Source organism: Mytilus trossulus, chromosome 5 (genome assembly GCF_036588685.1).
Source record: "Mytilus trossulus isolate FHL-02 chromosome 5, PNRI_Mtr1.1.1.hap1, whole genome shotgun sequence".
NCBI classification, from domain to species: domain Eukaryota; kingdom Metazoa; phylum Mollusca; class Bivalvia; order Mytilida; family Mytilidae; genus Mytilus; species Mytilus trossulus.
In genome coordinates, this window is record NC_086377.1 from 8227434 (window position 1) to 8249207 (window position 21774).

General features: G+C 30.9%; 1 protein-coding gene across 1 annotated transcript; it reads left to right on the forward strand.

Moving 5' to 3' along the window:
• Window positions 1-229: 229 nt before the first annotated feature.
• LOC134717557 (E3 ubiquitin-protein ligase TRIM71-like) lies at window positions 230-16403 on the forward strand. Its single transcript, XM_063580047.1, has 12 exons — window positions 230-1011; window positions 1683-1739; window positions 3824-3889; window positions 6244-6264; window positions 7280-7282; window positions 8548-8550; window positions 10027-10029; window positions 11097-11099; window positions 13686-13691; window positions 14064-14069; window positions 15492-15506; window positions 16382-16403. The coding sequence occupies exons 1-12, from the start codon at window positions 230-232 to the stop codon at window positions 16401-16403; spliced, it is 987 nt and encodes a 328-aa protein (XP_063436117.1).
• Window positions 16404-21774: the final 5371 nt, after the last annotated feature.

Genomic DNA, 21774 nt, shown 5'->3' on the forward strand with positions numbered 1-21774 from the left:
TTAGTTTATCATAAATCCAGGTCAATGACCAATTTCATTAACAAAGCCGTACCATAGTCCAGTAGTAAATACAGTGAAGTCTTTATATAAAATATTCAAATGTTATCCTTAATTATAACTTAAAGTGTTTCATTTAAATACACGACATACATATATAACCGATATTGATTTAAATGTAAAACATTGTAGTCATTGGTTATATACATTACCTGTGTATTATACATTCAACATGATAAGTGACAAAATGGCACAGGCAGCATCTAAAACTTGTGAGATTTGTGATAGTGCCTCTGGATCTCATTACTGTTTAGAGTGTGAACAGTACTTTTGTGACAATTGTAAAGGTTTTCATAAACGACAGAGAGTGACAAAGAACCACCAGTTTCAGTCTTCCTCTGATGTTATACCGGAAGTTAAATCAAAATGTAAAGACCACAATGAAGACGTAAGTTTTGTATGTAATACCTGTAACGTAGCGGTATGTAGCAGTTGTGTGACTGGCAGTCACTTAGGGCATGCCTTTTCCAAACTTCTCGACAGCATATCACAGCTGAAGAAGAAGAATACAACAGACCTGCGTAGTAAGCTACATGAGGCAACCCAAAACATGAAGCAGCTAGAAGAAGGTCTGAAGGCATTTGATGTGAAGGTGGAAGGAATATTCAAAGCTATTACAGACGAAGGTACAAAGATAAAGACCATGGTTGATAAATGTATCTCAGAGAAGATTGCATCGGTGAAGGATCAATTCAGGAAGGAAAGGGACAAATTAATAAAGCTATTGGAAGATACTCAAATAGATTTGAAGGCAGGACGCGACTTAGACAAGAAAATACATGAACTAAACAAGACACGAAACGATGGAAAATTGTTGCAGTCATTACAGAAGCTTACAGACGACATCGCAAAGCTGACGGTAAAGCCTACACCTGAATTTCCTAGGATACAGTATATTGCTAAGTCCGCAACAGATAACGACATTAAACAGCTGTTTGGTAACTACATAATCAGGTAAATCTACTAAAATTAAGGAGCATTTTGTATTTGTAATACATGTTTTAATATACCCATAGCATCTTAATGAGACACGTATTTTTCAAAATCACAAATATGATTTTTTTTTAAATATCAACTTATGTCGGGATATGATATCACAAACGAAGAAGAGACAACTCATGAAATAACAATGTGTGGTCATTATAAATGTATTGTTCAATATTATGGATTCACAATGTGCGGATAAATACGGGGTCTAAGGTAGTGTACATTTTAAGTTGTATTGATACATGTACATGTACCAACCATGACAATACGTAAAAATGCAAAAATACTTGCTTTCAAACTAGTACAGATATAACTGTTTTTCTCGTTATTTAAATATGTTATTCTAATTGCATGCATTTTATGTTATATTATAAAAGAAATAAAGACAAAAGAAGTATACCGCTTTACAATAGTAATATATCGATTAAACTGAGAAAAAAATCCGAACAAAACTGAGGGAAACACACATTAACTACAAGTCGAAATCAACAGAACAACATAAACACTATACTGCTACAAAAACAAACAGCACAAATACAAAGAAAATTTCTATTTGTTCACAACTGTCATACTCCTGACAATTGACAGAACATTTCATGAAAAAAAAATATAAAAAAATTCTGTTTATCTTTTATCAGTGAAATGCGTACACAACGAATCCTGAACAAAGAAAGAGAATTGCCTTCATCCAAGAGGTAGGGAAATATTTGTGTATATTAAACAGTTTTAAAGTTACATATTTGGCAATATAAACTTGTTATCAAATCTTTGAGTGAATTACACATTATCTTCTTGCATACCTCGCCATTTGACGTTTCAACGGTTCCGATTAAGTTTGTATTATATATTATGTACACCAGTTTACCGTTTAATTTTATTTTCAATAAATCAATTAAAATGTCTCTCTACTTTTTTCCACTACGCACGTTAGAACACTCTGTATTGGACCCGATTGCATTTACGTAGATACATCTTCTTATGATATGCAAACACATACTAGTAGCATCAATTATGTTCAATAGTGTTTAGATTTTGTTGAAATTAATTTTCGTAAATATACTGCTTGTTAAAATGTGTCTGCCTGTCTAGTTGAAATATTTAAAACCTCATAATACTTATAGAATGTCTCTATGGCTTATGTATCTCCTCTTTTTTCCACTAAGTACGCTAGAAGACACTGGCTCGAGCACGATTGCATTAAAGTAAATAAATCTTCTTATGATATACAAACACATACTAGTAGCATCAATTATTTTCAATAGTGTTTAGATTTTATTGCAATTAATTTTCGTAAATATACTGCTTGTTAAAATGTGCCTGCCTGTCTAGCTGAAATATTTAAAACCACTTAATACTTATAGAACGTCTCTATGGCTTATGTATCTCCTCTTTTTTCCACTACGTACGCTAGAACACACTGGCTCGAGCACGATTGCATTTAAGTAAATAAATCTTCTTATGATATACAAACACATACTAGTAGCATAAATTATGTTCAATAGCATTTAGTTTTTGTAAATATACTGCTCGTTAAAATGTGTCTGCTTGTCTAGTTGAAATAAATAAAATCTCTGTATACTTATATAATATAACCAAATATAAAAGACATTCATCAAAGTTATTTGGACTTTTGAGGCACGTTGTACATAGTATAATCAGAAGTCATCATGTTTACAACAACATAAGGAAGTCATACTGTTTTGTTAAGTGTAGATTGTCCTTTTGTAAATAGTATTTTATGTCATATCTTTCCTCAAATGGAAATGTTCTCTTTGTGATGTTTTCACCTCTTTTTAACATAAAAATCATTATTGATTCACACAGTTATTCGCAATCGACTGTCATTGAAGAGTTCAACCAATTCAGCATTCACATTCACAATCGACTGTTGATGCAGGGGTAAACGACTGCAGGAGTCACATTGATAGACGACTGTAGATTAAGAAGTTAACGAATCCAGTAGTCACTTTCATAATCGACTTTTGTTGACGGGGTATATGATTTTATCAGTCACATTCCCGAAATGCATATGGAATTAGTACAAGGAGTTTCAATTGTATAGTATACTTGAGAACTATCAGTCATTACAAAATGATTGGAGTAATCGTATATAGTTCTTCAAACAAGTTAAAACAAGATTATGTTTTAATAAATAGTTCGTCTTTTCATTCAGTTTTTTATTGTCTGTAGGAAAGAAAGGCAAAAAGAAGGAAAAATATATGCAAATCAGGATTAATTCTACATGGATTCGGAATATAAGAAAGAATGACGTGAATGTATTGTGTCCTTGTTAGTGTAAACTCTGATATTGTTTTGGTGATGTCATCCGATTTTGTTTAAAGAAATGTCATACATCAATAAGACCATTACAGCTAATTAAAAAGTCGAAGTTAATTATAGGGTCTTGTCAAAAATTAGGCACGCTACGTAACAACAACCCCCACTTACAACAAATGGTGAATTGTGATACTCTTGGTGGGTAAACAGTTTCTGTTCTACACGGAACCATAGGAAACTTCTCTGAATTTAAGCAATATATCTTCCTGGAAAAAGAAATGTATTTCAGTTTGGGTGTGAGCTGATTTTTTTTTCTTATATATTATTATTTCAATTAATTCAAGATTCATTAACTTGGTTTCTGACTCTTGTATATATTTCAAATGCTTTTTGATATTTTTGCACTGTTTATGTGTGTACCAGTTAGTATAGCTTGTTGGATTTCAATATCATCTTCAAATAGAGTAAATTTTAAGTCAATCAATTGTATTGCTCATTATAGTGATTACAAACAGGATGTGAAACAAAAGGAGCAGGGAAAATACCTTTATAGATGTGACAAGTGTGGGTAAGTTCATTATAATTGTTTTTATGGACATGACACAAAGTTGTACATCTATATCATTTGGCGTATCAAATGTATGATTTTCAAGTGTCAATGACGTGCTTAATAAATGTTTTTTTTCTCTCGAAAAATGCAACTGCTGTCATTTGTAATTGGCTTACGCCACACAGATGTTTGCACTGTTTAAGAAATCAATAAGAAACATTGATGAACAAAACAATTAGAGTGATATAGAACAGCATTATATCTGTTGACTTGTAAATAATTTACACAAGTCATATGTATGAAGGTAATGAGTAACATAGCTTCGCCTGCGTCAACAGTGAATTTAATGAATGTATAATAATGATAATAGACGGCATATTTTGGTACTCATATTTAATCACTCATAGGGCGCATTTGTTGGTTTAACACGTAATCCTTCACGGGTACTGTGCATGATTGTCATAATATGGAAAATTTCATTTTTAATCGGTTGAGTTGTGGTCTAGAGAGTTAGTATTCATGTCAGTAACTGTTATTAGTCTTTGTTGTATCATTGCCATTTTGCATAGATTTTTGTAGTTACCTATTCTGACATCAGACTTAAGCGGGCGAGGTTTGGCTAGATATAAAACCGGATTCAACACACCAATTGTTTAAAAAAATGTCCTGTTCCAAGTCAGGAATATTGTAATTGTTTTCAGATAGTTCAGTTCTATGTATGTTGCATTGACCTTTGTTTTTATTTCACTTTAGTGTTTCTGTTGTTCAATTGTGACTTCTTATAATTGGTGTGTTTCTCTCAATTTTAAATTGTAACCCGGATTTGTTTTCTCTCAAAATATTTATGACGTTGAACTGCGATTGTCTACTGTTGCCGTTATTGGTACTGTGTGGGTAACTGTGTGTTTGTTTTGTCGACGTTGATCAGACGGTTGCACCTCTCCAAATTCAGGAGCCTCTGAGCCGTTGTTTTTTTTCAAATTTAATTTGAGTTAATTTATGTGTTTTGGGGTTTGATATGACGTCAATGGAACTAAGCTAGTACACTTCATTTTGTAAAGAGGCCAGCCAAAGCCCTGCTGGACTATCTTGTTGTGTTTATGACCCATAGTTGCCTTGCATTTTCTCTGCTTTTTGTCGAGTTGTTGTCTTTTTGACACATTTATATTTCCATTCTCAATTTTACTTCGTAGTCTATTTGTACCAGGATACATATATGGTGCGAGGACAATTGCGAAAGGCCAAACAATACAATACTCATTTATACAATATTGCAGTTTTGTTTGGATACAATTTTTAAAAAAATGTGAAGAGCTTAACCAAAATCCTCAACAAAGAACGACAAAGAATATTTGTACATTGAAATGTAATACAAACTACAAGACATTTGCCTTTTTCGTCGGTTATGTTTCAAATATTTAAGACGCTGAAACGGCATAATGTAGATGACATAAAGCTCTAAACGGAGCAAAAAGGAGTAGGTCCGTTAAGGGCTGATTTTGGCCTCAAATTGCAGGTTCATCTTACGAAAGATTTTTTACACTTTTTAAACACTACAGTGTCTATTTTAATTGATTCGATTGTTTTTTGTGAAAGAAAGATTTTAACTGATTTAGTCATTTACAACGCTCCAATTCAAGCTTATTAAATATGCCAAAAAAACGTCACTTTTTAGATGGTTTCTGTCAAATATGAAAGTGGCCGCATTCGTGTTTATCCTCAACCTGTATATATGTAATGAATTATCGTCAAATACAACTTATATTTCAATATTATGAATGAACGCGAATGCGGCCAGTTGCATTTAAGACGGAAACCATCGAAAATTTAACTACAATGCTAAAATTGTGAAGATTTCAGTAATTTAGCATGACTTTATGATGCTAGTACACAGCATATGTGCATTTTATTGTCAAAAAATAGTCCAAATTTAGGTAGCAGAAGCATTTTACATTATAATAAATAGCTAAAAAATTGCATTTTCACAATTTGTAAAACTGCTTTATTTTGGGGTCAAAAAGGGGTCTTACTGAACCAACTCCTTGATGAGTTTAGACGATTTACGTTTGTATTAAATTTCAGACACTTATATTTGCTGAGTCAATTATCAGTTTTGAGTCATTAGTTGTTTGATGCATAAAGGTGTATGCCATCAATTTTATCATGATAATGAAATATTCATCCATAACGATTTTGCATGATTATCTCACAATACAATTCAACAATAGGTGGTAAAATAAAGTAAACTTAACTTAATTTACAGAAACTATTAATATTGCTTTGGAAATGCTTTCTGGATAAACGACAACTTATCTATCAGTATTTTTGTTTAGAATGTGTAACTGATACCATTGATCTGTTTCATCTTTCAGAATGGAAGAGAGATCTGATTTGTAAGTATGATCCACGTCTATTGTAAAAGACAAATATTAAAAGTTCGCAATTCGTCAAATTGTTCATAAAAATAAGCTTACAATAGATTGTGACTTGAGCAACACGACGATGGCTAGGTCTAAGTGTGCTTTGTTTTTTTTATTAAACGTGTTGTTTGGCTTTTTTTCAATTTTTCTTTGCTATGGTGTATGTTTTTTTTTTGGTTTTTATGATTTTCGAATGCCCATTGTATTAGGTTTAAAACATATTTCGAGAAAATAAACATTTAACGTCTATTATACTGTAATCGAAAACAAGTCCCATTTTAAGCCATTGTGCCTTTTATTTTGCTCACCCGTGCATATTGTTGTCAATTTATTCGAATCATATGATACTGTAATACGATTAATAGGTTCAGCTAGTTATAACACAAAGTTAAATCCATCATTTTCTACATTAGTGAATGCATGTACCAAAAACGGGGCGAAAGATACCAGAGTGACAGTCAAACTTATATATCCATAATAAACTGGGAACCACATGGCTTAGAAATATAAAAAGAAACAAGAACAACAAAAAAATAACCAATCATTGTTTATACTATAGAGATACAAAGAAACACATATCAAACAAAACAATCATGTTGATGTACTAATGTTGTGAGATTAATTGCACATTTATAAATACCAGGTTTTACAAATTAAAAATTCATGAAAAGAAAGATTAATGAATGATGTTGTCTCGTTGATAAAGACTCTCTGCGACGTTTACTATGTGTCCAGTTTATGTGAACTGTGGTTAACAGTTTTTTCTATCTAGTTACCATATCGTAAATCAAATGTTGCTCGGACAAAACACTAAGTAAAAATATAGAAGTGTCATGTCGAATGTTTGTTCATTTGTCACATTCCTATTTATACAGCACGTAAACATTGCAGGGTTTGCACCGCACACTCACCATGTTACTGCATAACTTGTTCAATTACATTTAGTCTATTTATCAATTTTTTATAATTATTTATTTGATATTTTCAGGTTGTAAGTGTCAAGTAGAAAACAGATAAGTATAGCGCATTATTGTATATGTTGGTTTGTTTGTTTGTGTCGGTGTATACAGATATTTATATAAATTAGTTAGGTAGCTTTACAATTTGAAATAATCTCAATCACTATGAGGAAACATGAGAAAACAAATTAAACTCATAGTAATGACTTTACTATTGAATTATCTGACAGAACACTGGATATTCTCAAAATGTTGTACTTTTATTGCATTACTTTTTCAATTAAATCCAATGAAGATTTTTTGTTTTTAACTGTATGATTTGCTGTTCAATAAATTGATTATTTTGACTGGTTTTTGTTCAGCGTGTAACTGTCAAGTAACAATCAGAAAAGTATAATTATATATACTATAGTCCATTATAAAGAGAGTAATACAACTGTGTTAAGTAAAACAATAAACATGTCATGATTGTGATGTATGATAGCACCCGTTATGTCTACAAAAGAGGCGGAAGATACCAAGAGACATTTAAACACATAACGTTATAATTAAGTACCCAGAACGACAAAAAGACAAGCAAATGAATACAAAATACAACAATCAGGATTGCGTTGTTTTCTATATGTATCTTCATCTTCATGACATAACGTGTGATTAATGCAGTAATAAAAGTAAAACAATACACATGTCATTAACGTGATGTATGTGAGACTCGCGGGTCGTCTACAAATGAGGCGAACGATACCAAAAAAACATTCCAATGCATTGGTCGAATATAAACTGACACCGCCATGGCTAAATCCTAGTCCTATAAAAACACCAACAACAGTCGTCAAACAAATTGTGTGATTTCATGCACTGATTAATACATTTACCGTCATTGGAAATGCTGAAAGCAGAAATGTGTAAACCTGTATAGTTACCAAAACTGTTGTCAGTTTGTTTTAGATTTATGAGTTTGACTGTCCCTTTGGTATCTTTCGTCTCTCCATTGAAGTATATGTCCTTGGAAAACACACATCAATATGATTATATCGACCTGTCATCCATTTTTTGTTTAGGTTTCTTAACAAATTATAAATGTACAAAGCGCCAAATCACACAACTTTTACATTGCAATAACTGGCATCGTTATATCTTATTGACTATACTTTTCAAAAATATGACAAAAACAAACTGTCATCTACAAATTTTCTCCTATCACATTACTATTTATTCCTATAATTATATTGGAGACAACTTAATTCTTTTCTTAATGGTATGCTGTATTTAATGGTTATTTATTTGATTGTTTCAGGCGGTAAGTGTCAAGAAGCAAACAGATAAGTAATTTACACTTATATAATGTGCACTTTAAAATGTAATAATATGTATATAAAGGTGTTAGAAGAGTTGCAAAGTTAAACAATAAACATACCATTGTAAGAGATAAATTTTCTCAGTACCGCTGTTCGAAAGTCGTATGTCGAATGAGAGAAAACAAGTAGGTGTCACGTAGAAAACAGATAAGTATAGGGTATAATGGTATATATAGGTCATTATATAAAGATATCTGTACCAATTAGTTAAGTTATAGTGAACATTAGATTAACCATTAAAATGATGTATGGTAGACGTGAGCATAGCTCTACAATTTGAAATCATCAACATAACTATTAGGCAAGATGAGAAAACAAAATCTAACTCATAGTAATGACTTTACTTTTGAATTATCTGACAGAACACTCAATAGTCTCGAAATGATGTACTTTTATTGCATTACTTTTTTTAATTAAATCCAATAACGATTTTTGCTTTTGCCTGAATGATTTGCTGTTCACTATAATGATTAATTTGACTGATTTTTGTTCAGCGTGTAAGTGTCAAGTAACAAACAGAAATGTATAATTATATATACTATAGTTCATTATATAAAGAGAGTAATACAAATTTGTTAAGTAAAACAATGAGCATGCGTATAATATGATGTATGATAGCCGTTACGTTATGTCTACAAAAGAGGCAGGAGACACCAAGAGACATTCAAACGCATAACGTTATAATTTAGTACCCAGAACGACAAAAAGTCAATCAAATGAATACAAAATACAACAATCAGGATTGCGTTGTTTTCTATATGTATCTTCATCTTCATGACATAACGTGTGATTAATTCAGTAATAAAAGTAAAACAATACACATGTCATTAACGTGATGTATGTGAGACTCGCGAGTCGTCTTCAAATGAGGCGAACGATATCAAAAAGACATTCCAATGCATTGGTCGAATATAAACTGACACCATGGCTAAATCCGAGTCCTACAAAAACACCAACAACAGTCGTCAAACAAATTGTGTGATTTCATGCACTGATTAATACATTTACCGTCATTAAAGCAGAAATGTGTAAACCTGTATAGTTACCAAAACTGTTGTCAGTTTGTGTTAGATTTATGAGTTTGACTGTCCCTTTGGTATATTTCGTCTCTCCATTGAAGTATATGTCCTTGGAAAACACACATCAATATGATTATATCGACCTGGCGTCCATTTTTTTTAGGTTTCTTAACAAATTATAAATGTACAATGCGCCAAATCACACAACTTTTACATTGCAATAACTGGCATCATTATATCTTATTGACTATACTTTTAAAAAATATGACAAAAACAAACTGTCATCTACAATTTTTTTCCTTTCACATTACTATTTATTCCTATAATTATATTGGAGACAACTTAATTCTTTTCTAAATGGTATGCTGTATTTAATGGTTATTTATTTGATTGTTTCAGGCGGTAAGTGTCAAGTAGCATACAGATAAGTAATTTACACTTATATAATATGCACTTTAAAATGTGACAACATGTATATAAAGGTGTTAGAAGAGTTGCAAAGTTAAACAATAAACATACCATTGTAAGAGAGAAATTTTCTCAGTACCGCTGTTCGAAAGTCGTATATCGAATGAGAGAAAACAAGTAGGTGTCACTTAGAAAACAGATAAGTATAGCGTATAATGGTATATGTAGGTCATTATATAAAGATATCTGTACCAATTAGTTAAGTAATAGTGAACATTAGATAAACCATTAAAATGATGTATGGTAGACGTGAGCATAGCTCTAAAATTTGAAATCATCAACATAACTATTAGGCAAGATGAGAAAACAGAATCTAACTCATAGTAATGACTTTACTTTTGAATTATCTGACAGAACACCCAATAGTCCCGAAATGATGCAATTTTATTGCATTACTTCTTTACATTAAATCCAATGACGATTTTTGTTTTTTGGCTGAATGATTTGCTGTTTACTATAATGATTATTTTGACTGATTTTTGTTCAGCGTGTAAGTGTCAAGTGACAAACAGAAATGTATAATTATACATACTGTAGTTCATTATATAAAGAGAGTAATACAAATATGTTAAGTAAAACAATGAGCATGCGTATAATATGATGTATGATAGCCGTCACGTTATGTCTACAAAAGAGGCGGGAGATACCAAGAGACATTCAAACGCTTAACGTTATAATTTAGTACCCAGAACGACGAAAAGACAATCAAATGAATACAAAAAAACAAACAATAATATGATTATATCGACCTGACGTCATTTGTTTTGGTTTCTTAACAAATTATAAATGTGCAAAGCGCCAAATCACACAACTGTTACTTTTCAATAACTGGCATCATTATATTTTATTGACTATACTTTTCAAAAATTTGACAAAAACAAACTGTCATCTACAAGTTTTCTCCTATCACGTTACAATTTATTAAATTAATGTATTGAAGCTAACTTAATTCGTTGTTAATGGTATGCTGTATTATATGGTTATTTATTTGATTATTTCAGTTGGTAAGTTTCAAGTAGCAAACAGATAAGTATAACGTGCACTTCAAAATGAATTAATTTGTATATAACGATATTAGTAGAGTTGCAAAGTTAAACAAAGCACATAACACTTAAGTGACAAATATTCTCAATACCGCTGTTCGAAAGTCGTATATCGAATGAGAGAAAACAAGTGAGTGTCAAGTAGAAAACAGACAGGTATAGCGTATTATTGTGTATGTAGGTCATTATATAAGGTATTTGTACCAATTAGTTAAGTACTAGTGAACATTAAATAGACCATTAAAATGATGTATGGAAGACGCGAGCATAGCTTTAAAATGTGAAATCATCAACATAACTATGAGGCAAGATGAGAAAACAAAATATAACTCATAGTTATGACTTTACTATTGAATTATCTGACAGAACACTCGATAGTCTCAAAGTATTGTACTTTTATTGCATTACTTTTTTAATAAAATCCAATGACGATTTTTGCTTTTGCCTGAATTATTTGCTGCTCACTATAATGATTAATTTGACTGATTTTTGTTCAGCGTGTAAGTGTCAAGTAACAAACAGAAAAACATATAATTATATATACTGTAGTTCATTATATAAAGAGAGTAATACAAGTGTGTGAAGTTAAACAATAAGCCTGCTTAAAATATGATATATGATAGCCCTGCGGTGTGTCTACAAAAGAATCAGAAGATACCATGAGACATTCAAATGCATAACGTAATCGTACCAAGAACGACAAAAATACAATCAAATGATTACAAAATACAACAATCAGGATTGTGTTGTTTTCTATATATCTACATTACATAAAGTATTATAAGTCTAGTAAATTAAACAATAAACATACCATAAATATAATATATGTGATACTCGTTCCGTCTAATAAAATGGCGAAAGATATCAAAGAGAGATTCAACAGCATTGGTCGGATATAAACTTGCACCGCTATGGCTAAATCCTAGTGAGACATACAGATACAACAGTGTACAAAACAAAACGTAATTTGTTGTCATTTCCCGTCTTCTAGAGATACCTTCATTGAAAATACAAAATCAAAAATGAGTAAAACTTATGACATATAATAACCAAAACTGTTGAAGTTATTTGGCATCATTACTTAATATAAATTAAATATATGATTGTCCTTTAAATTACCGATTCTTGTTAAGTATTCACCAGATAGTGACGTTCAAAGACATGGTATCCTGCTCAGCCCTGTCATATAACTAATTGTCTCCTTTGTATTAGTCAATCAGGAGTATAATAGAAGACACTGTCATTTAACAAAATGTTTTTTTTTTCTATATTTTTATTACGTATTCAACTAATTCCATTAAAGTTTGTTAATTCATTGCAGAATTGCATGCTGTAATTTATAGTTATATTTTTTGTTTTTTTAACCACTTGTAAGTTTTAAGTAGAAAACAGATAAGTATAGCGTACATGTACATAGACAATTTATAATGTAAGGTTTTTGATGCAATGGTAGTAGTAACATAGTTCAGAAAAAAACACTTAAATGCTGTATCTCAGAAGCAAGTTGCGAAAGATCATATAGAGACATTAAAAAATATTAGTAAAATGTAAACTAAACAAATACCATGGCAAAAGTATAATGAGACAAACAACAGTTAAAAAAAACCCAAAAAGACAGGGTATTTTAGAAACGATGAAAGCCAATACAGTTTTAAATGAAAATAGAAGACATACACAAAACTGGTTGAACTATCACTAGGACAACTTTTTCTTGAGGATGTTAGATAAGAGTCTAGGGTTAACGTTTGTTACATATCCGATAATTTGTCAAACCTTCATAAGATTTTCTAAAAAACCTTGGCAGAAGATATTTATGATTCAGAAATCAGGTATTTAATATATATTTTAATTTTCAGTCTTTTTCTTATAGATGGTTTTGAATTAATTTAGTTTTACTTGAAATATTTGTAAACCTGTATTGATTTTCATGAAACTTGGGCTTTATTAATACTGTATATCTCGTTTTGTATACAATGTGAAATATCTGATAAATCCATAAATACAGTTATCATAGATAGTTATTTAAACTTTGCTTATCAGATAGTCTTGGTTGTTAGTGTTGTATCGTTTTATCGTAAATAATTCAATTCTAAGTTTTTTTCTCGCCAATTAATATAATACAGACGTAATTGATAAAAGTAAGAATTCGTTTGCATTGTTTTTTTTTTATTGTTATATAATTAACAACTGGCTACCATAGAATAAAAAACATACAGAAGTATTTTGTTATCATGATTGTTATTATTTCCAAATATATAATCAATCTTGAGGTTTTAATATCCATTTACAATTAGTTTTGGAGAAATGTATTCATTTTCATCATTTGATTTGCCATTTGTGTGTAAATCTATATCTTTTTTTTTTATAGCTCCTACAATTAGGAAACCACAGTTTCTTTTAAATAAGATTAACATTTTCAGAGATAATTCTAAACCTAATATGCATATTTAAAACGTTGTATCTGGTGTTTTTAGTTGAGTATTTCTCCTTTCGTTGTTTTCTCAAATTATTCATCAGATTTTAACTGTACATATATTTTTTTTTCAGGGAATTGTAAGTACCAACCATATAAGTATGTTGTGATAAGTTTAAACAAAATGAAAAATAAAAGAGCATGTGATATTGAAAATTGTTTCTTATAATTTTATTAAATGGGAAAATATTAAAAAAGTTCGAGTAATTAAAGACACAGTTAAAAATATGTGACAAAATACATTTGTATGAAAGAAGCAATCCCTTGGGAAGTTTTGGCTATACATTTTTTTTTCAATTTCGAATACAGCTATTCATATCTTGATTTAGCGTTGGATGTTCAAACATTTTAGCATCGATCATCACTAAAGACACATTGACTGTCGAAATGCACACCTGGTGCAGAAAAAATTAGTATATTTTATGTTATTACAGATGATTTCTTTTTTTCAGGGAATGGTAAGTACAAACCAGATAAGTATTTTGTGATAAGTTTAAACAAAATGAAAAATAAGAGAGCATGTGATATTGAAAATTGTTTCTGATATTTTTATTAAATGGGAAAATATAATAAAAAAAAGTTCGAGTAATTAAAGACACAATTTAATAGATGAAACAAAATACATTTGTATGAAAGAAACAATCCATTGGCAAACAATGGCTTTACTTTTTCTTTATTTCGCATACAGCTCTTCATATCTTAATTAAGCTTTGGATTTTTAAACATTTTTGCCTCGATCATCACTGAAGAGACATTGACTGTCCAAATACACACCTGGTGCAGAAAATTGGTATCGTTTATGTTATTACAGATGATTTCTCATAAAACGAATACAAGCATGTAATTTTCTAGTTATGACTTGTTGATTGTAGCTTATGAAAGTACATTAATGCCATTACCTTCATAAAAGCATTACATTTAATGCATGTCTATATTTCTACAATCTGAAGTACAGTAGTTGTCGTTTTTTCTCGTTTTATATAGCTTAGACGTTGGGTTTCCCGTTTGTATGGTTTTGCACTTGTTATGTTGGGGGCTTTTATAGTTTGTTGTTCGGTGTTATCCAATGCTTCTTGTTGTAGGCCGTGACTTGATCTTATTTACTTTCATAAATTGTTCTTTAAATGGATAGTTGTCTCATTTGGACTCATACCACACATTCCTATACCTATATTTGCACCGTTACTTCTGTATACAGGCATGTATACCATCTATACAGTAGTCAAATCTTAGTTTATCATATAGTTAATGTTATTAGTGTATAGTGTATTTATACACATTAATGGTACTGTTTGGTTCTAAAATAGTACAACCCATACAAGTATAATAACATTGACAATTTCAACCCCTCAACTTTCGATTTTTTGTTGTTGATAAGTGTCACTTTACCAACCGATTATTATACAAATAGCTTTAGGCATTTGTTTATATACATGTTGGATATTAATGAAAACTGGCAGTATGTTGGACTGTTGATACATAATTTCAACATATGGAACTGTTACAATGTTACTGAGAATTACTTAAATTACTTAAATTACTGGAAATCAAATATACGTGGATACTATAATAAGATTTATTACGCCTTAATTACAAATCCTTTGTTAAGAAGCAAGAAAGTTAAGAAAAGATGTAATTAAATATTGCCAATTAGACAGCTTTCAAGGAAAAATGTAATGATATTAGTGGTAGTACAAATTTCAACCCTAGGTTACCCAATGGCTTTAAACAATGGGCACTAAAGTACCATATTGTAAGATAAACAGATAGCTACAACATGACCATATGTGAAGTAAATTAAATATGTAACTCGCCCAGATAAGTTAGATATGTAGGTCCGAGCGGCTTGTTTTAGATCATATGATATTTTCTCATTTTAGCTGTTCATGTGGAGGGTAAGTACTGCAGATAAAACTTTGATCAGCATTTTTATTCTATTGCTTGACAGTACATGACATGAATTAGTCATGCAAAGATGTAGAGATTTTAAAAGAATTGATATGACCTCTAAACGATTATCACGTTTGTATGTGTTTGCTTCTTTCGATCAACAATGATTATGAAATCGTTTGTCAAATGTCCTGCTTTAATCTCTTGCTTTCTTAAAAGATAACAGAATAACGCATGACAGAACTTGTATTCTATAAGTAGGTCTCTTAGCGGACACTATTTTGTCTATTTCAGTCTTATGTCTGTCTCATTTACAAATCGTTTATATTTGAAAACATTGGTACGTTATCATACTGAATACATACTTGTCGAACACAAAATACTTCAACACTTACATTAAATATATTAGATATATACATTAAATAAAGGCAACAGTAATATATGCTGTTTGATAGTCATAAATTGATTTAACTTAAACAAATCTGGATCATAAACAAAAACCGAGAGAAACTCAGACCTATAATATGTATAAGAGTAAAGCAACGGAACAATATAAAAAACTTAAAACTGTCGTGTACTGTTAAAAAATAGTAAAATTGAAAATGGAAATTGGGAATGTGCCAAAGAGAGACAACAACCCGACAATAGAACCCGACCATAGTCTATAGTTCAACTAGTACTAAGGACAGAGGCAGTTCTTATTGAAGTTTGAATACATTGGAAGCTTTTACTTGTATGACTTCTGTTCAATAAGATAACTGAAAGCGAACACAATTCATAGTGTCTGCTGATTTAAGTCGTGCATAAATGCTTAATTAAACAAATTAACGAACAAAAGATTTTAGTTATTTCAAAATAACAATTATATTTATTTCTGCAGTTTGATGGATAGAGTCCAGTAAAGAGACAAACTAAATATTTGCTAGAAACAGAAATAATCCAGGAACTTCCTTTAAATGAAACAACTGTGAAAAATATCTACTGTTTTGTTTTTAATTGCTTTTTATTGTGACTTATGCAAAGATTTCAAATGCATCCAAATGATGTACTATGCAATTTTGTGCTTCAAAGTGAATAAACTATTTTTAAGAATGTATTTCGTTGCTAGAATGCTGTTTTGACCACGAACGTGTTTCATCACACAGTTCTTTGGAATTGTCTTATGTAACTAACTTTAAACTCTAACACTCTGATGAACTTGTATGCATGTAAAAACATTAATTTAAATCGACTTGGTTCGAGAAAATTAAATATGCACAGTGGAACTGTAAGTTATCGCTCAAAATATAAAGAATTTGGATTTGACATATTCAATTCTATATCTCACGATGTATGAAGATTATGTTGATTATTGTATATTTCAACCGCGAAAAAAACCTAATATATATTTAGATAATGTAATTGTAGATATTCTTGTATTGGTAAACGAAATAAACTATAAACCTTGTTAATACCATATATGTAATTTCTGCTTCGCAGACATCAAACACAAGCCTTGTAACCGCTTTATTATGTATATAAATCCATCATTTCAGCATTTTGTTCGTTTTTTGTTCGGTAGTAAACCTTCGACAAAGTTTTCGTGTTTTATTTAAATAACGATTTGATATCTTGTATGTAACATTATAATGATGATTAAAAGCAAAAAAAAAAAATTGTTACTCCGATTATGCTTGATATGGCTATATGTAGCTAGTATTTGGAGTGTTGTTTATACTAATTGTCGTTCAAAACATATTGAGGCACAAAGTCTAACTATATGGTGCGGGGCATCTCAGTTTGTCGCAGATTGTTGTGCGATCCCTGCATGGGTGCACATTTATTTTAAAGTACACTTCCGAAATGAAATATATCAAATACTGTTCTTGTTTCCCCCTCAGCATTACACTGCGGTCGGATATATATAACTGCTGTTTGTATGTCTCTCCGTCAGAGCATAGGTCCAGTTCGTAATCTAATTTGTATACAAGTTATGAAATAGCTTTTAACAAACCACCAGTTAACAATCTTAACAACAAAAAAGATATTTTTAGCTTCCCTGTTTGTGAACTTTCCATATCTATATAGCAACATTCCAGCAGCGCCTGCATACGGAGTATATATCTCCCTATTGATACAAAATTCCCGGGTTTGTATTTTCTATTATGGTTTTCTAGATAGAGGGTTGCTGCTCACAAGGAAGCTATTAAACCAAGATTTCCAAATAACGAAGTTGAAATCATCCCTTCGTTAATTTTACGGACGCCATTACGAGCATGTTGACCGTTTTGGAATAACCGTTTCACAGATTATATCAGATATGTTCCTTATGTCGTAACAACAATCCACTTCCATTTTCACTACGAATGTGACCTACCGAATTATATTATACAACGGGTTTGTTATAACTTTAGCAACACGACAGGTGCCAGATGTGGAGCATGATCTGCTCACCCTTCCAGATCGACTGAAATCGACTGTGTTTTTGGGGACCATGTTGCTTAGTCCTTAGTTTTATATGTTGTGTCTTATGTAGATATAGGAAGATGAGATATGAGTGTTAATTGAAAAACTCTCCATACAAATAACAATTTATAAAAGAATACCAGTATAAGTCAAGGTACGGCCTTCAACACTGAGCCTTGGCTCACACCGAACAGTCAGCTATAAAGGGCCTCAAAAAATAACTTCTGAACTCTTATTTGTCTGGGGTTTTTTTGTTTTTTTTTAAGTCATGGCTTTGTCAGTTTATTTTCCATCTACGAGTTTGACTTTCCCTCTTATATATAATGCCCCCCCCCCCCTTTTTTTAAAGATTGAAAAAAATCTGTTGTGTTATCTTATTGTAAAAAAATGTTTTTACGAACTTGTTTTGAAGGTCTTGATCAGAAAGCTTCGACACATATTGTACATGTAAGAGTAAGCTTGTTATATTTCCCAAATAAACTAAGAAAACCATGAAGATTTTATATATAAAGGCTTGATTTTGAAAAGCCCCACGAATTTGTAAAATTTCCCCCAAAACTGGAATAGTACTTGTTAACATACCACATCCTTATATTTGTATAATGTATGTTTCCAAAGAGAGCTAAACTTTTAAAAGATCTCGTAATGAAGGCATTTGTGAACACGTTTATTAAACATGTTAAACCAACTCCTAATCATGCTAATATCAGTAAAATATTTACATAAAAAATATGGTTATCATTAAATCAGATCAGAAGTTGATTTGAAAACTGAATCAGGTTGATTCAGGTTAATAGGAATTATCCTTGGAGATAGGAAAACTGGTGGTACAGAAGGTAAGAAGAACTAACAATGTTAACGGCTCAGAATCATATGATGCTGGTTCGTACGTAATGTGTCATCATTCCAAGTGTACACTATTTTGTAATATTGTGACTACTAAGCAACTCTGGGAAAACTTCTTTACAAGGGAGTTTTGCAATATATCGGTTGTCCTTCGTTCTTATACTTTGTTATTAAATTGTCTCTAAACAGCTGGGTTTTTGTGTTTGCTTAACTTCACTGATTCATCAGAAACATCTCTTATTGATTTGATTTTCCCGAAATGATCCAAGTTGACTTCTTTTGTGTTATTTTGTGGCCCAGTAGTAATCAGAACCTATTAGAACGGAAATATTTAATATATCCATGTCGCTCAGAGTATACACTTACTAGTATAACAAAGAAGATGTTGTATGATTGCCAATGAGACAACTTTCTACAAGAGAGCAACTGATACAGAAATTAACCGCTATAGTTCAACGTACGGCCTTGACAGTGATCAAAGCCTGTAACTCGTAGTCAGCCATAAAAGACCCCGAAATGACAAAAGTAACACAATTCAAACAGGAAAACAAACAGCCTTATTTAAATATAAAACATGAACGAAAAACAAATATGTAACACATCAACACACGAAAAACACTGCATTACTGTCTCCTGACTGGGTACAGGCACATACATAGAGAGTGTGGCGGGGTTAAACATGTAAATGGCATCCCAACCCTCCCCTAACATGGGATAGAGGTTCTCCTAAGTTCACTGATGTATGGCAGTTAAGTGACACTTGATACTTCCATCCAAGACTAAACTAAACCCTTGGCATACGATATATATTAGTACATATACTTTGATCATGTCTGACTGGACGTATAACTTTTTACCATGTTTAAAACATTTGTCTTTATTTGCATGTTTTTATATATATTTTTTTCATTATAATATTTTGAACGTGTAAGTACTTTCTCCGATCATCGTTGACGTAATTACAACGCATACCATGACTTCTTCAATGAAAATAAGCACAACTAAATTACTTAGTTTCGACGTATGTCCTATTCCGATTGATAGTGTGAAGTGATTATTGTATTTAGTAACAAGAGACAGTTAAGTGCACCCACGTAATTAATTTATTAATATAATTTAACCATAACATTAAATGCAAAGTTTATATAATTATTGAAGAACTTGATAGCAAGTTATAACTATTGTCATGATTTTAGAAGGAATTAAGTATGTTCGAAATATACCTGCATCTTTTTTTGACAATTGTGTGTACAAGTTGAATTGTAGATTTGTTTATTCTAAAAAATTTCCTTTGGTTTAAATAGATAAAATTTTGCTATTTCAATTGAAAACATATCTAAAGAGTGCGGCGTTTTATTTCACCTTATTGTGAAATATATCCGACAGTGTATACAGTTAAACTATCACGGCGTAACTATTTATGTTTTGTATTATTTAAACAATTGAATTCGTTGTCATTGTCATATTGGTTTTGTTATATGATTTTTCAATAGTTCATTAATTTTTGCTGACAATGTATTTTACTTATGTTATTTATTCTCCTTTCAAATACACAATCCCGTTGAATACCTGCGAGTTGTTCATTCGTTGAGTATAAGAGCATGCGATAAAAGTTACACGATAAAGGATTATAGTAATAAATTCGCGATATCGATCCAATTTGAAATTGATTTCAACTCAAAGGATATACAATGATTGTATAAAGAATTACTTAAGTCGCTCTTTTTCATCAATTTTGCATTCGTTTAACTTACATAAACTACTCTAGAACTTAAAGAATATATAAAGGTTGAAACCAAAATATGTGTGGTTACAAACCCGTTAATTAATGAACCTGTATCGAAAAGTGTCAATTATAAAATAAATTCCATAACCATTTTTTGCAAATTATTACATGTATGCAATATATAAAATTATAAATTTTTGTACTGTTTTAAGACAATTCAGATCTTAAAGTATGGTTAACAAACGTTTTATTACTTTGTATAAACTGCATAAATGTAATATTAGGTAACTCCTGATATTATAGTCCTATCCACCATAAATATATTTATATTGATACCTTTTGTTTTGATGTCCAAAATAATTTAATTTAAAACTATAGAACATCTTAATTTGAATCGCGTCATATGAGACAAGACAATAAATTATAAACATAGAAGATCATGTATAAGATTAAAACTAGTGTTTTGGAAGTCAGTTGCCTGGCTGTATATTGTACTGATTGGACAAATTTCTTATACACTGTCTCCCCAAGTTCAGTAAGTCTCCTTGTAAATCAAATAGTTATTTTCTGTCAACCAATATACTTATTGTATATCTCTTTAAATGGAGAATCGTATTTCCTTACCATTTAAACCTTAGTGTTTCTGTAGTCAGAAATCTTCGACAAATGTGAGATCTGTTGTATATGTGATTGCCTTTAAAATCTAGAATACTCAGAAATACTGTTTTCAATTATTTATCCGAGTTCTTGTTTAATTATTCCAAAACCTATAATAACATACTCGATAGATATCCATGCAGATATGATATATAACATTCATCAAAGAGAAACACACTGTTCAATATATAATCCAATCGTCGATTCTTACAGCAACTCATCTCCCAATTCTTCAGTTAAACAATTTGCTGATATGGTTAGGTTTTTCTTTTTAATTTTGTTACATTGATAAACAATATTGATGGTAATCATTTGCTAGTGTGGCTCATATGTGTTTCTCGTTTATCGTTTTGATATGGATTAGAACGTTAGTTTTTTTTTTGTATGGGTTTGTTCTAGTTATTTGTGGGCCAAATTTAAACATGTGATTTAGAGAAAAAAAACGGTAGAAGCTAGAGCAGGTTTAATTACCGTTTACCTCCGTTCCTCAATCGTCAGTCAGAATGCCATTATTCAAAGCTTCTTCACGTTACTTGAGATGATTGTTTTTTTTATTAAGTATGCAGTTAGATATTGTACAGCCATAGTGTGTGAGTAAT

Coding starts and splice junctions, on each gene's coding strand:
- LOC134717557 (XM_063580047.1), top strand. CDS start 230: ATGATAAGTGACAAAATGGCACAGGCAGCATCTAAAACTTGTGAGATT. Junction 1,012..1,682: donor TTTGGTAACTACATAATCAG/GTAAATCTACTA, acceptor ATCTTTTATCAG/TGAAATGCGTACACAACGAA. Junction 1,740..3,823: donor GAATTGCCTTCATCCAAGAG/GTAGGGAAATAT, acceptor TGCTCATTATAG/TGATTACAAACAGGATGTGA.